Genomic DNA, 16,524 nt, shown 5'->3' with positions numbered 1-16,524 from the left:
GCGCATCATTACCCAAAATGCCCCATCTGAGTGTGAATATGAGGAAAGACTAGGTAGCTCAAATTCAGGACATTCAACAACATGCAAGGCCAAAAAATGCAGAGACAGAAAGCACAACAGTGGTTACCAAGGGCTGGGGAAGGGGAATGGGGAGTTGGTGTTTAATGGAGACAGTTTCAGTCCGGGAAGATGGAAAGCTTCTGGAGATGGCTGCTGGTGGCGGCTGCTGGTGGCGGCTGCACAAGCATGTGGGTGTGCTTGCTGCCACTGAACTGTGTGCTGAAAGACGGTCGAGATGGTAAATTCACAGTTAAAAAAAATCAAGGTCAAGAAAGTCTAAAACAGACTGAGAGACTCCTTTAGATTAAGGCAGGCTACACAGACGCAACCACCAAATGCAACGCGTGATCCTGGGTGATGGGCGGGGCATAATGAGGACATTGCTGGGCAGGCAGCAACACCTGCCCTTCTGAACTACAGACGGCCGGGAGCACATATCCATGATACATGTCCTGATTCTCACAACTGCACTGTGCTCACGTAAGAAAATGGCCTCCTCTAAGGAGACAGACACAGTGTTTAGGAGTAGAAGGGGGACGGTATCTCCAGCTCAGTCTGAATATGTAAATGGAGGGTGACAGTAAACAAGGCGAGATGCAAACAATCTGGGAACCTGGGCAAAGGCTATAGGGAAGCTCATGATACTATTCTTACAGGTTTTCCGTCAGTTTGAAATTACATCAACATTTTAAAATACAAAAAGTACTAGTCAAGAACAATAAACACACCCGAAAAATATACCGACAGCTGGGTAAAATTCAAACTTGTTATCAGCGACTGCCTCCTCTTCCGCTGTTTCCTGTTCTGCCTCTAAAGGCATGAAAATTCTCTGCAGTCACACCTACCAATATGCGACAAGTTGAAGGGTTTCGGGGGTTTTTTTGAGACAGGGTCTAGCTCTGCCACCCAGGCTGGAGGGCAGTGACACAATCCTAGCTCACCGCAGCCTTGACCTCCCTGCCTCAAACCATCCCCTTGACTCAGCCATCCAAGTACCTGGGACCAAAGGCACATGCCACCATGCCCGGCTAATTTTTTGTATTTTTTGTAGAGACAGAGTTTCACCACATTGCCCAGTCTGGTCTCAAACTCCTGAGCTCAAATGATCCAAGTGCCTCAGCCTCCCAAAGTGCTGGGATTACAGGCATGAGCCACTGCGCCCAGCCTAGAACACAGTTAAAGCATTGATTTACAATGCCAAGTATTTACTGGAATGGCATTTTCCATATATTTATGTATTTATTAATTATTATTTTTTGAGACAGAGTCTCGCTCTGTCGCCCAGGCTGGAGTGCAGTGGCACGATCTCGGCTCGCTGCAACCTCTGCCTCCCGGGTTCAAGTGATTCTCCTGCCTCAGCCTCCTGAGTAGCTGGGATTACAGGCATCTGCCACCATGCCCGGCTGATTTTTGGATTTTTAGTAGAAACAGGGTTTCACCATGTTGGCCAGGCTGGTCTCAAACTCCTGACCTCAAGTGATCTGCCCTCCTCAGCCTCTCAAAGTGCTGGGATTACAGGCGTGAGCCACTGTGCCTGGCCATTTTCCATATGTTTAGACTTAGAAAAAGGTAGCAAACTTCAGCTCTCCTGAAACAAGTATTGTAGATGACCAAAATATCTTTTTATTTTTGTATTTATTGATTGATTTATTGAGTTAGTGATTTATTTTGAGACAAAGTCTCATTCTGTCGCCCAGGCTAGAATGCAGTGGCATGATCTTGGCTCACTGCAACCTCCACCTCCCGGGTTCAAGCGATTCTCATACCTCAGCCTCCCAAGTAGCTGGGATAACAGGCATCCACCACCACGCCTAATTTTTAAATTTTTGGTAGAGATGGGTGTTTCACCATGTTGACCAGGCTGGTCTTGAACTCCCTTCCTCAAGTGATCCTCCCACCTTAGCCTTCAAAATTCCTTTTTAAAGTCATTTGAATAAGAGGAGGATAGACTCAGAAACCTGGAGGACACCTCCTATGTGTAATCCACATGCTATCTTGTTGAAACTCTAGCTCTAGAACTCCACATAGTGATAATGAGGAGGACATGTTCTTACCCATCTCAAGACTCTTCCACAGCTCTTCAGAACGGAACAATGAGACAGAGTTTCACTCTGTCACCCAGGCTGAAGTGCAGTGGCAAGATCTTGGCTTACTGAAACCTCCACCTCCTGAGTTCAAGCGATTCTCCTGCCTCAGCCTCCCAAGTAACTGAGATTACAGGCACCCTCCACCATGCCCGGCTCATTTTTTGTTATTTTTAGTAGAGATGGGGTTTCGCCACGTTGGGCAGGCTGGTCTCGAACTCCGGACCTCAGGTGATCCACCCACCTCGGCCTCCCAAAGTGCTGGGATTACAGGCGTGAGCCACCGTGCCCGGCCAGCATGTTTTAAGTTTTTTTGTTTTTTTTTTAATCTAGGTAGATGGTCTCTTTGTGACTCCTGAAACTCACATGAGACTCACTAATGAAAAGTATATCCACTTCAAGAGCAAATAAAAAGAGCGGAACTGTACCAGCCAGCCAGTCCACACTACACCCACAAACTCCACCCACTGGAACCCATCCACTTCACATTCTATTTCTACCTTCTTCAAATCAGTAGGATCCATGCTCTATCATCCACTCCTACTGCAGCTGCCTCTTTTGTGGCTCCCAAGGTTTCTTTTTTTGCTGTTTTATTGAAACAGGGTCTCACTCTATTACTCAGCGCAATCATAGCTTACTACTGCAGCCTCAACCTCCCAGGCTCAAGCAATCCTCCCACCTCAGCCTCCTGAGTTGCTGGGACCACAGGCGTGCACCACCATGTCCGGCTTATTTTTTACTTTTTGTAGAGACAGGGCCTCACTTTGTTGCTTAGGTTGGTCTCAAATTCCTGGGCTCAGCATGTAGTTGGTGATGGGGAGCTGCCCCAGGAGCCCAGCTACGGAATTGTTGTGTATAAATTTGTGTTTAGAAAGATCTTATTGTCTGTGGATGGAGTAGAGGGATTGGAGAGGTGAGACAGAATTCTGGAGAAATAGGAGGCCCTGATGGTGGCTATGTAGCCACAAGTAAGGCCACTGCCCTTACAATCACACAAGCGCTCATGTGAATGTCTCATGTGAGTCTCGGGAACCACAAAGAAAGTATCTACCTAGACTTAAAAAAAAAAAAATTTTAGATCCTCCCAGTTCAGCCTCCCAAAGTGCTGGAATTACAAATGTGAGCCACCACGCCTGGCCCCCAGGGTTTCTCACCTGGATTAGCACAACTCCTCTCCACTTGGTGCCCCCACCTCCAGTCTCGCCCCTCTCCAATCGCCCCACTCCATCCATAGCCAATAAGGTATTTCAAAACACAAATTTATGCACAGCAACTCCCCAGCTGGAATCCTGGGGCAGCTCCTCATCACCAACTACATGAAGTCACTGGCTGCTGGGAGTTTAATGCTGGTCAATGTGAATGATTTCTTTCATAAATGCAGTTCAATGCAAATGATTTACTTATTTAATATTAAATCAAGATGCTCCCAGTAATAATGTCATTCTCACCTGTAATTACTATAATTGATACCTATACTTGTGTATTATAATTTGGTGCTACCGTGTCTGTCAGTCTGTCTAGGCAGCAGGGCCCTGGAGAGACAGGACACTTCTTGTGAGCTGTCCACCTTGGCTGAACCTCTGGCCGCCTCCTCCTTGCCAGACAGAGTAGACGTTCCTCCAGACAGACTGGGTGTTCCTCCACTCCCAGCACAAGAGCTACTGGGTGGGCGGTGGTGCATCTCCCTCTGGACACACACTAGAAATCTGGAGCAATAGAAGGCCCTGATGGGGGCTACGCGGCCACATGTAAGGCCACTGCCCTCACAATCACACAAGCTCTTCACAAACACCCTCCCAGCTCCAAGTCCAGAGACCTCAACAGTTCCTTAGGCAGGGAGAATGGAAAGAGGGCAACAGATTAGGGCCTTTACGTTTCTTATCTAATTTCACTTCAAGGCCCTGCCTGACATTTCTGACCAGCCACCTGATATCCTCAAGCCCTTCTTCCTGACTTAAGGATGAGGCCCACTTTCTTTTAACTACACTAATAACTCTCAAACATCTGGCAGCAGGGCCCCTTTACGATCTTAAAGTTTCCTGAAGACCCTCAAAGAGCTTTTTTCTGAGTTTCATTTGTCAACATTTTCAGTATTGAAGGTTAAAACAGAAAGAAAAACATAATTGATACATTTATGAATTCATTTAAAAATCAAACTTACTATATGTTCAAATAAATAACATTTCTACAAATAACTATATTTTCAAAAATTGTCAGTTATCTTGTCACTTGTCTCAGGTGGCTTTTTTTAGATTTTTGCAAATCTCTTTAATATCTGGCTTCATAGAAGACAACTGGATTCTCATTTTTTTTTTTTTTTTTTGAGATGGAGTTTCACTCTGTTGCCCAGGCTGGAGTGCAGTGGTGCAATCTCGGCTCACTGCAAGCTCCACCTCCCGGGTTCACGCATTTCTCCTGTCTCAGCCTCCCAAGTAGCTGGGACTACAGGTGCCCGCCACCACACTCGGCTAATTTTTGGTATTTTTTAGTAGAGACGGGGTTTCACCATGTTAGCCAGGACGGTCTCTATCTCCTGACCTTGTGATCTGCCTGCCTCAGCTTCCCAAAGTGCTGGGATTACAGGCGTGAGCCACCGCGCCCGGCCTTGGATTCTCATTTTTGTTGCCACATTCAATTGGTTGAAATACACCGTTTTGGTTGAAGTATGTGAGAAAAATCTGGCCTCACAAAGATACATGATGGCAGGAGTATCAGAATATCCAAATAATTGAGAATATTATTATTTGATATTACAACAAAACTGAGTAAGTGGTAGTTTCTTAAAGATCTGTTGCAATCTATTTGAATAAAATATTTAAACTCTCACTATAGGCAACATAGTGAGACCCCATCCCTACAAAAAATCCAAAAAAAAAAAAATCTAGGCATGGTGACTGACACCTGTAGTCCCAGCTACTCAGGAGGCTGAGGCAGGAGGATCACTTGAGCCCAGGAGGTCAAGGATGCAGTGAACTGTGAAACAAACAAGTAACAACAACAAAAACACATACACGCACACAATAGAACATCAAGCAGGGTGTGGTGGCTGACCTCTGTAAACCCAGCACTTTAGGAGGCCAAGGCAGGTGGATCACCTGAAGTCAGGAGTTCGAGACCAGCATGGCCAATATGGCAAAACCCCGTCTCTACTAAAAATATAAAAATTAGCCAGGCGTGGTGGCAGGCACATGTAATCCCAACTACTCAGGAGGCTGAGGTGGAAGAATTGCTTGAACCTGGGAGGTGGAGGTTGCAGTGAGCCGAGATAACGCCACTGCACTCCAACCTGGGCAACAAGGCAAGACTCCGTCTTTAAAAAAAAGAAAAAAAAAAAAAAACACCTATCCACTGGTGAACTTTTTATACCCTATTACATTAAAATCCACTGATCTAACATTGAATGGATCTTTTACCTATGGATGATTTTGTAATATCATGGATTGGTCATCTGGAAATATTGGTTCACTGAATTAGGCAGATGTTCCAAATGTGGGCACATTTCATTCTACAACATTAATTCCATTCATTAACATCACTATGGATCTCACCAGAAACATCTTTAAGTCTTGGGAAGCTGCCAAGCTCACAGTGGCAGATACAAGTTTTCCAAAACCAATTTTCACTTGAAGGTTCAAATTTCATGACTGGCAACAAATACTGTCAGTTGTATTCCTTGAAGTGACAGCTCACTGAGTTCATTTTCAAAAACACATCTGCCAAGTACACAGGCCTGAACATCCAGAGGCGGACACAGGCCTGAACATCCAGAGGTGGCCTGTCGGTGATTCCTTTGGGATGTGCTGTGTCCATGAAGGTAGCAGATGCTCCTCCTCCAGGCAGCCACTGGGCTTTGCCTGCAGGAGAAGGAGCAGCACACACAGTCCGAAAAAGATGTGTGCTTAAATAGTCAAGATTTAGTAAAAGTCATCATTTTCACTGCTTTATTAGCAAGGACATTCTCTCCGTGTGCATGGCAAAGAAATCAGGAACTAGTAGTACAGCTTGGCACCACTGTCTTGATTCATCACTTTTGCACTATCAGTGCAGATATCAACAGAGTGGAAAAGGCCAATAGTGTTCCATTATTATGAAAACAGTTTTGACCTTGTGGATCCCTGCAAGGGTCTAGGGGAAGCCCCAGTGCACAGGGCACATGCTGTGAGCAGACTGAGTATCATTCTCTGTCTGCTGAATGTTGGTCTGCTGGTCTGCTATTTTAGATCCCGTGACCTCTTAACATAAATTTTTCAGTTGAGACATTATGATACAGTTTTGTTTTATTTTGAACTAAACTTTGTTTCTCCCTCTGGACAGATTCCACTTCCTCTCACTGCTAGCCATGTTACTTATGTAACTTTAGGTAAGCCATTCAATTAAAACCTCAGTTACCTCATCAGTAACATGGAGATAATGATCCCTAGGTAATTTATGGTGCTGTTGAGCCTTAAAGATAAGGTACATGGAAGCCCTTTGTAAACTATCCATTTTGTATCAGTATAGTTTTGTTGAATCCCTACTATGTGCCAAGCACTGTCCCATGGACTAGCATAGACTAGACTACGTCCTTGCTTTATGATGAAAAGCTCACATCTCCAGGAGGAAGTAGGGAGAAAAATATCAGAGAAATAAAGAGCCATCATGAGGGATTATGAGTGACAGGGTGGCTGCTTCAGATGGGGTGATGGTGGGCCTCTCTGAGGAAGGGACCTAGATGCTAAGTATGAACGACAAGAAGGAGCCAGGTGTGCAAAGATCAGAGAGAAAAGCATTCCAGGAGTTTCTATCTAAGAAGCAGAAAAGGCAGGCAGAGGCCAAATCATGAAGGCTTTGTGAACCAGCAAGAGGAGTCTGACTTCTACTTTAAGCACAGAGGAAGCCAATGGAGACCACCAGTAAGGAAGTAATAGAATCTGATTCACACTTTCAAAAAATCCCTCTGGCCAGGTGTGATGGCTCACGCCTGTAATCCCGCACTCTGGGAGGCCAAGGTGGGAGGATCACTTGAGCTCAGGAGTTCAAGACCAGCCTGGCCAACATGGTGAAACTGCATCTCTACTAAAAATACAAAAAATTAGCCGAGCATGATGTCATGCACTGGTAGTCTCAGCTACTAGGGAGGCTGAGGCACGAGAATCTCTTGAACTCAGGAGGCGGAGGTTGCAGTGAGCCGAGATCACACCACTGCACTCCAGCCTGAGCGACAGGGAGACTCCATTTCAAAATAAATAAAAATAAAAATAAAAGATCCCTCTGACTGCTATGTGAAAAACTGGTTGTAGGGCAAGAATGGACATAGGGAGACCAGTTGGGACACAAATGGAGTGTCCAGACAAGAGATGATGGCTGCCTGGACTGGGGCTGCATCAGTGGAGACAAAATGAAGCAGGCCAATGTAAGACATGCTTTGGAAGTAAGGCTGATGGGTTCTAATGAATTGGATGGGGCAATAAAGAGAGGGAGAGGAAAGAATTAAGGATAAACTCTAAACTTACAGCTTGAACAACTGAGTGGATGGTGGTTGTGGCAAGTGGTGATGGAGAAAACTAAGAAAAAGCAGGCAGTAGGCATCTGAGACAGAAATTTCAGGCCAAATCAGAACTAAAGATTGGGGGTTTAAGCATCACTGGCATGTAGACAGTATTTAAAATCATGGGCCCCATTGAGATCTGCTAGGGAGGGGCACACCCACAACAGAGAATGGGGTCCAAGATCAATTCCTGGGGTGCCCCTGCATTTAGGTGTCAGGTAGCAAAGGAGTCTGAGAAGGAACAACTAGTGACCTAAGAGGAAAATCCGAGTTTTGTGAAGACACAGAAGCAAGTGAGGAAAGAGCTTTATAAAGAGGCCATGGTCCACATTGTGGAATGCTGCTGAGAGATGAAGTAAGAACAGAGAAGGACAGAGAAGAGAACTTTAGATTTAGCAACAAACCGGGTCCATATGGAGAGCAGTCTCAGGGGAGTAGAACAGGGCGCAGTTGGAATGTGGACAGGACGCAAGGTGAGGAAAGCAGAGGGGGTAGTGTAGATTATCAAGGATCACTATTACCCTTGCTGAAAAGACCACATGAACCTTTGGCAGTCCAAGTATAAGCTGAACAGATCTACTCTGCTTCCTCCATGACCTATGCAAACTATGGCTACAGAGCAATGCAACTGAGTCTAGAGAATGGTTTACAAAATAGCCTTCTTCATCTTACCGTTTCATCCCCTACACATGTAGACATAGCATGCCTGTCGGTGGTCCTACACATGCATGGAAATAGTGTGTCTGACAATGACCCCACATGTGTACACAGAATGTGTCTGCCAGGGGTGCTACATGCATGTAGACAGTGTGTCTGTCAGTCTATATGTGTGTAGACATAGCATGTCTGTCAACACTTTCAGAGCAATAGCTCTCAAGCATCCCTGATTCCATCCCACATATTCCAGGCAAAAGAGTCATCTGAGACTAGTTATCCCCACTGTCCACTTTCCAGTAGGAAAATGAACTCTGTGATAACTATAAAGTATCACAGTTAGACCAGGCGCTGTGGCTCACACCTGTAATCTCAGCACTTTGGCAGGCCGAGGCGGGTGGATCACCTGAGGTCAGGAGTTTGAGACCAGCCTGGCCAACATGGTGAAACCCCGTCTCTAATAAAAATACAAAAAAAATCAGCCAGGCGTGCTGGCAGGCGCCTGTAATCCCAGCTACTCAGGAGGCTGAGGCAGCAGAATCGCTTGAACCCAAGAGGCGGAGGTTGCAGTGAGCCAAAAACACAAATAGGGGAGATATATACATATCTGTTTTAGCCAAAGGTCTGTGAATGATTCATTTTGAACTACAATTCATACATGTCTAGTTATTTGAAAACTGCAAACTAAAAACACTATGGATACATGTATGCCTCATTCACTATACATACTAGAATTAACCAAACAACAAACTAACAATAATAATTTTAAACTAACAGTAACTTAGAAATTAAAATGTGGTAAAAGTGGCATTTGAAAACCAAGACTGATTCAAAACAAAGATGGTAGGAATCCCAACTGAGAGCGGACATGGGCTGTAGCTCTGGAAGGATGCCGAGTGTTGAGTGGCAAAAAAAACTTCTTGGGAGTCATCAGTCAGTCAACTTTGGTAAAGATGTCAATTTTAGGAATCTGTAGCAAGGCTACTAAATAGGATGCCAGTAAGTAATCATTAATATATGTACAAAATAAAAGTGTATGGAATTGCATATTAATCACAAGAAGAAGCAAAATCTCAGCTTGCATTTAGGACAGTCAATGGCCACCAGGAAGTAGTTGATGTAGCTCCTAGCACAGAACAACCACACATACACATTTCACTTTACAAACATGCTGCTCCACCAGACTGGAGGCTACCTCCAGCACAGTGGGACAGTGTGGCCTGGAGGCCTGGGTAACAGAGATTCTTACGTAGGTAACCCACTGGTCAAAAAACACCCCAGGGCCAAGCGCTGTGGCTCACACCTGTAATCCCAGCACTTTGGGAGGCTGAGGCTGGTGGATGACCTGAGGTTAGGAGTTCAAGACCAGCCCGGCCAACATGGTGAAACCCATCTCTACTAAAAATACAAACAAATTAGCCAGGTGCCTGTAACCCCAGCTACTTGGGAGGCTGAGGCAGGAGAATAGCTTGATCCTGGGAGGCAGAGGTTGCAGTGAGCCAAGACCACACCACTGCACTCCAGCCTGGGCAACAAGAACGAAACTCCGTCTCAAAAAAAAAAAAAAAAAAAAACACCCCAGGCTGAGCGTGTTGGCTCACGCCTGTAAGCCTAGCATTTTTGGAGGCCAAGGCAGGAGGATTGCTTGAGCCCAGGAGTTCAAGACCAGCCTGGGCAACATAGTGAGACTCCCCAACCCCAGGCATAGTGGCGCACACTTATAGTCTCAGCTACTGGGGAGGCTGAGGTGGGAGGATCACTTGGGCCCAGCAGGTCGAGGCTGCAGTGAGCCGTGTGATCTCACCACTGTACTCCAGCCTGGATGACAGAGCAAGACCCTGTCTCAAAAAAAGAAACAGAAAAACACTCCACAAATGGGGTTTGTTCAGCCTGCAGTGTTGGACTACAATGTGTCTGGTAATATATCTGAATCAGTACGAATATTCACATTAAAAAAAAAAAAAGTCTGCTGGCTTCTCAAAGACAGAGAGGCCTGGCCAAGGCCCAGTTGCCCCTTCAGTTATGGCATCAGGGAGCCCCTGTTCTCACCCTCCAGAAACTGTCACACACACTGTGTCAAATGTCAACTGCCATTTATCTTTATCTTTGAACCTATGCTATTATTCTTCTTAAATGTGGCCTGTTTCATTCTCTTATGCTACCTTCCCACTATTAGTATCATTTGAGTTTGCAACTTCTGTCCTATAGGGTGTGTGATACAGTCCCTCAAGGTCTGACCTGAGGGAAGAGATGACAAGATTCCAAACTCCCACAAACTCAACTGAAGATGTTAGCTGCTGATTTTCTCCACTGAAAAACATGATACAGCAAACTTTCTCCCCAGCTCCTTTCTAAGCAGCAATCTCAGTAGTCACTAAGAGTCACAGAACTTTTGTTTCTCTTAACAACCTGTGAAAAGGTTATTAGGGAATGTTGATCATTCACAAATTAATGTTTTAATTAAAAGGTCAAACGTATACTCATTAATCAGTTTCAAAGAGTCAGAACATAGGTTTAGGACAGCAGAGGGAACCACATTTCAAAAGAACAAAAAAAAACTGCCCTCCACACAGAATTTTTAAAAAAAGTCTTTTCATATATGTATAGCAACCACAAAAGCTTTTAACTATATAATTAGTACTAAAGATATCCTAAGATAGAATTTATACAAACTCCCCCAATGACTAACTTAACTCCTTTAACTGCTTTTGGATGAAACAAATTTTCCTAACCGTTTAGAAGTAAGCCAAATCAGTAACTAAAGTACTGGTTACTACTGACTGACTGACTAGAGTCACCAGAAGTTTTATTTATTTATGTATTTATTTATTTATTTATTTATTTTTGAGACAGAGTCTCAGTCTGTCTCCCAGGCTGGAGTGCAATGGCACGATCTCAGCTCACTGCACCCTCTGCCTCCCAGGTTCAAGCGATTCTCCAGCCTCAGCTTCTCAAGTAGCTGGGATTACAGGCACCTGCCACCAAGCCCGGCTAATTTTTGTGTTTTTAGTAGAGACAGGGTTTCACCATGTTGGCCGGGCTGGTCTCAAACTCCTGACCTCAGGTGATCCGCCCGCCTCAGCCTCCCAAAGTGCTGGGATTACAGGTGTGAGCCACCGCGCCTAGCCCAGAAGTGTAATCTTATATATATTCAACATCATATACTAAAAAACAATAATATTCCATAAACATATACATAAGACTAGAGGAAATCAAACATTGTAACACCAACTTCCTCTTTCATACCACTGAAACGTGCAAATAAAAGCAGCCTGGAGGGAGAAAATAACTTACAAAAAGACAAAGTATAAGTGTGCATAGATGAGAAGCGGTACCACTCTTTTGCTTTTGAGACCAGGAAATAGACGGTGTTTTATGAAGGACAAATTCAACAAAATTCGGCTGTTTTCTTTCCTACCAGCTGCTTGTGAGTCACTCTCCACACTCCAACACCATGTGGACACCCTAAAATCTGCACCCAAGTCTCAACGCCTCATACCCTAACTCACGATTAAAGAAATCCTGTCTCCAAGTTACAGTAACAGGACACTACGTAAAAGGAGGAAAGTCTAGCTTCAAGAGAAATTGTTTAGAAGACCAGAATGAAGTTCACTGTAACTTTAAAATAACTTTGCACTAATGTGTTACTAGTTGAACATTTTCCAGTAATCTCGTTTCCTATCATAGCATATCAGACTTCTGCACTTCACCCAGCTTGGATATTTTAAAAAGTAGACTAATCATGTGGGTATAAGCATTATATCGCACGTTGTCCTTCCTCTAAGTGTTAACAGAACTAAGTAGTATGCCAAAGTGCATGTAAATACTCGCAATGCTGTATTTTCAAATTTGCTTAACTTTTATTATCTGAATTAGAACTTAGTTGGAATTGAATTAACACTACCCAGTGAGTAACGACTAACCGAAACGGCCTTTTCCATTTTCAACCAAAAACTGCAGTCTGAAATGGCTTTTGCTTTCTAGTTGACTTACAACGTGTGGCTGAGGGGAAACGTCGGCGCTTTCCCAAGGACACTTTTCGGGCTGTAAACTTTCTTTGTTGGAGAAACTACCAAGTTCAAGGGGTGCCTTCGAAATCCACTTACCCGATCCTTCATCCTCCAGCTCTGAGCTAAGGATTTGGAGCCTTCAATTTTCTCACAGTGCCTCTTTTTCATAAAAGCCAAAGGTAGGTTCCAGTCTGTAAGATCAGCCTCATCTTCCTCCCCCAGGCCCAGAAGAGGCGATTGCAGCATTTCGGACTCCATCAGTGGGGGAGGGGGTGGGGGAGTCCTTGGCAGCAAGCGCTCGAGAACCTCCAGCCTTAAAAACTAGCGTGTACCAGAATTGGTGAAATAAGAAACAAAAACGGGAAATCGAAAACCAAATGGATAGAGTGCGGAGACCCTTACTCAGGCAAAAAGTCTGAGATCCTTATCTCTAACTCTGAGCGGGAAGTGGGCAGGTGGGGGCCGCTAGGAAATGGGGCAGCCCAAGAAGCTCCGCAGACACACACCACCCCAGGTCCCAAGCCACTGGCTGCTCCTGAGGCTGTACGTTTCCAGAGGGGCTGCGAGGGGAGCTGCCAAAAGCGTAAGAGACTTCAGGCCTCACGATGACCCTGCTCTCGGCCTCCAACGCCTCAGCTGCTCCGAGGACAGGCAGGCCGCTCTTGGTGCCGGTTCGCCCACTGGGCCGACTAGGCTGAGGTCTCCGGCCAAGGGATCGGGTTCAAAGGGCCCTGGGTCTCCTCCAGCAACTCTCAGCCCTGCGGGTCCCGCACTCGTCTGAGCTGCTGCACCCAGAGCCAGAACCGGCCCATCGTGCTCGCCCGCACCCGGTTCCTCAACCTCAGGTCCGCGCGGCCTGGCTGGTCCTGGCCTTCAGCCCCGAGGCTCTCTCCTGCCTGAGAACGAGTCCTGAGAAACGGGCGACACGGAACCACGGAGGAAACGGACAATGTGGGCTTATTGGGTCAGGGGAGCTTTGCCCTCTGGTTTGGAGCCACAGTGAAACTCATCTCATCAGCACATCAAGGAGGACGCCATATTGCCAGGACCCAGAATGCACCGCGGCCTACGGCGTGGCCGACAGACCAAACCTCCTCAGAGCGTTCTCGCCGCGCCACCCAGAATGCAGCGAAGGAAAAGGAGTCCCCGACCTCGTTACCTCGGTTACCATAATTCCGTTTTCCCCAGTTAATCGCCATTTGTTCAGTAGAGGCGTGTTATTAAAGTCAATCCTACAAATGAAACTGTCGGTTTAATTTATTTTTTCAAAAACATTGTTATTATAAATGAAGTTACATGCTCCTGAAATTAAAGGAATCAACCGCCTTGTTTCTTCCAGATTTTGAAAAAGCGGCAAAAGCTTCACTGATAATATTAGAAAATATTAAAAAACACTGATAATATTAGAAAATATAGTACTTTTATTTGGAGTGCAGTATTCTCCAGCGTCAATCAGATTTTCTCTTTAATTTTTTCATAGAGAACCAAGTGAAAGGCCGGGCGCAGTGGCTCACGCCTGTAATCCCAGCACTTTGGGAGGCCGAGGCGGGCAGATCACGAGGTCAAGAGATCGAGATCAGCCTGGCCAACATGGTGAAACCCCGTCTCTACTAAAAATACACAAACTAGCTGGGCGTGGTGGCGCACGCCTGTAATCCCAGCTACTCGGGAGGCTGAGGCAGGAGAATCGCTTGAATCCAGGAGGCGGAGGTTGCAGTGAGCCGAGATCATGCCACTGCACTCCAGCCTGGGAGACAGAGCAAGACTCTTCAGATGAAGAAGAGTCTGAAGCAACAAAAGAAGAGAAGAGTCTGAAGCAAGATTCAATGAAAAAAAATTTCATCGAATACAATTTTTTGTTTAATCTGTTTCGTTTTCTGAGCAGTTTATCCTTTTTAAATTCTTTTTCCCATTTCTTGGTAGTAGTAGTTTATTCTTATTTTGATATAGCTTCACGTGCAGACATCTAAAACTACATTTCTGTGCGTGGAGGCAAGCCTCTTGTGTGACTTTCTCTTTTTCAATTCAGGAAATTTGGCTCATTTACAATGTGTAGAGAACTGTGTAAGGTGGACTATAAAACCAAATGTAGGTCGAGCACCGTGGCTCATGCCTATAATCCTAGCCCTTTGGGAAGCCGAGGAGGGTGGATCACGAGTTCAGGAGTTCGAGACCAGCCTGGCCAACATGGTGAAACCCCGTCTCTAATAAAAATACAAAAATTAGCTGGGCGTGGTGGCGTGCATCTGTAGTCTCAGTTGCTCGGGAGGCTGAGGCAGGAGAATGGCTGGAACCTGGGAGGCAGAGGTTGCAGTGAGCCAAGATTACACCACTGCACTCCAGCCTGGGTGACAGAGTGAGACTCCGTCTCAAAAATAAATAAATAAATAAATAAATAAATAAATAAATAAATGAGGCCAGGAGTGGTGGTGCACACCTGTAATCCTAGCACTTTGGGAGGCTGAGGTGGGTGGATCATGAGGTCAGGAGTTCAAGACCAGCCTGACCAAGATGCTCTTGATCTCTCAGGATGGTTTTCCTGGGCTTAGACACATGTGGCCATCCATATCAAAATCTTGATGGCATTTGTGTTCCTTTCAAAATGAGAATGAAGATTACAATCCCAGACCTTTCTCACCCAGCGCAAAGCAAGCCTTTAATAAAGGCTCTAGGATTAAATCATTGTCATTCCGCACATTCGTTTGGTTATTACATCCCACGGAGCCAATTCTCCTATTGAAACTCAGGGCACCCTCTGTGTTGGCAGAGACTATCCTCACAATCACCAGCAGAGGCTTCAGGGATGCAGGGTCTTAGGAAGACCCTGTTCTCATCTGAAGGCAACAAAATAACTCCTGTCCTCTGCCTTGTCACCTTGCTCCCCGCCTCCGGTGGCTGTAGACAGCTGCATTCCAGCGGCTGTTGCAGGAAGTCACAGTTACAGAAAAGCAGCAACGCTAAACCCATTCATCCCCAACTAGCTCTGTGACCTGGGAAAGCCCACTGAATCTGTGTGCGACTCAGTTTCCTCACCTAGAACGTGTGTGACCTTGGGAAATCCATTTTTCTTATCTGAAATTCTAAGTGAAGGTGTCAGTGAGCATGTTGAAGTCCAAACCCACCAGGTGGTCAGAATCGCCCAGGAAACTAAAAATCAGGATGCCCAGCTTCCACCCCAGAGCCCCAGATCAGGGAGCAGGGAAACTGGGATTCAGAATCTGCATTTTTTTTGCAGGTTTTACAGTTTTATTTAAACACAAAACATGCACGTGAGCTGTCTACTCATTTTCTTCTCTGCGCAGCCTGGCATGGGGGTCAGTGACTCTGATGGCCAGCTGGGCAGCTCTTTCCACGGTGGCTTCACGGTTCCTGGAGGAAACACTGTGAGCGATCTCAGCACAGGGAGAGTTGTTGCACATCAGCAGCACTTCCAGCTCCTTGATGTTGTAGACCATGAACTTCCGGAAGCCAATGGGCAGCATGTGCTTTGTTTTTTTGTTGCTCCCATAACCAATGTTGGGCATCAAGATCTGGCCCTCGAACCTTCTACCAACCCTGTTGTCAATACCTCTGGGTTTCCACCAGTTAGGCTTAATCGTGACACATCGGTCTGACTGGTGCCAGATGATCTTCTTGGTTCTCTTTTTGATGATCTTGGGCTTCACAAGGAGTCTGAGGGTGGCCATGATGCCAAGGAGGAGATGGCTGCCACCTCCATAGGCAGCGCCAAGGAAGAGAGCCAGAATCTGAATTCTTAAATCAGGTCACTCTGATGATAGTTCACAGCCGGGCAGACTTGGAGGTCTTAGACAATATTCACTCTAAAGTCTCCTGCAGTGATTCAGTTCAGGTCCCATATTGGGCCCTCAATCAATATCTGTGGCAAATGAATGAATACTGTGAAGTAAATGTCCAAACTTCCGTCGGACAAAGTAGAAAGAGACTCACCCTCTCCTCAAAACAGCAGAACAAAACACACCCTCTACTGTTTAACAGATGTGACCCCAAGCCAGGGGGCCACACGAGGTCCCGGTCCTGGACTGAGGATGAAGACACACACACATCCTATGGTCCCCAACCTGCTGCCATTTCCTGCAGATTTCAGCAAAGCCTCTGCCCTCCTCTACCCTCGGTCTCCACATCTGTGACATGAGGAACCTGGAGAAGGTGAATTTCTAAGGATCCTTCC

The 16,524-nt window shown here is 45.8% G+C and overlaps 2 protein-coding genes across 2 annotated transcripts in view; both read right to left on the bottom strand.

Annotated features, from left to right (window-relative positions):
* Positions 1 to 13,374, bottom strand: part of LOC116463797 (regulatory-associated protein of mTOR-like) — a 193,075-nt gene extending 179,701 nt beyond the window's left edge. Inside the window, exon 1 of the mRNA XM_032147061.2 lies at positions 12,432 to 13,374. Coding sequence (XP_032002952.1) covers positions 12,432 to 12,593 — 162 coding nt within the window. The 5' untranslated portion in view covers positions 12,594 to 13,374. The remainder of the gene's footprint in view (positions 1 to 12,431) is intronic.
* Positions 13,375 to 15,613: 2,239 nt separating this feature from the next.
* On the bottom strand, positions 15,614 to 16,021 carry LOC116463802 (large ribosomal subunit protein eL32-like). The gene has a single exon (XM_032754183.1). The coding sequence runs from the start codon at positions 16,019 to 16,021 to the stop codon at positions 15,614 to 15,616; it is 408 nt and encodes a 135-aa protein (XP_032610074.1).
* Positions 16,022 to 16,524: the final 503 nt, after the last annotated feature.

The sequence above is a fragment of the Hylobates moloch genome, unplaced genomic scaffold (genome assembly GCF_009828535.3).
Source record: "Hylobates moloch isolate HMO894 unplaced genomic scaffold, HMol_V3 SCAFFOLD_65, whole genome shotgun sequence".
Classification (NCBI taxonomy): domain Eukaryota; kingdom Metazoa; phylum Chordata; class Mammalia; order Primates; family Hylobatidae; genus Hylobates; species Hylobates moloch.
This window is presented reverse-complemented; position numbering and strand designations above follow the sequence as displayed.

What these genes read in the sequence shown, in the direction of transcription:
- LOC116463802 (XM_032754183.1), bottom strand. Translation starts at nt 16,021, where the DNA reads ATGGCCACCCTCAGACTCCTTGTGAAGCCCAAGATCATCAAAAAGAGA.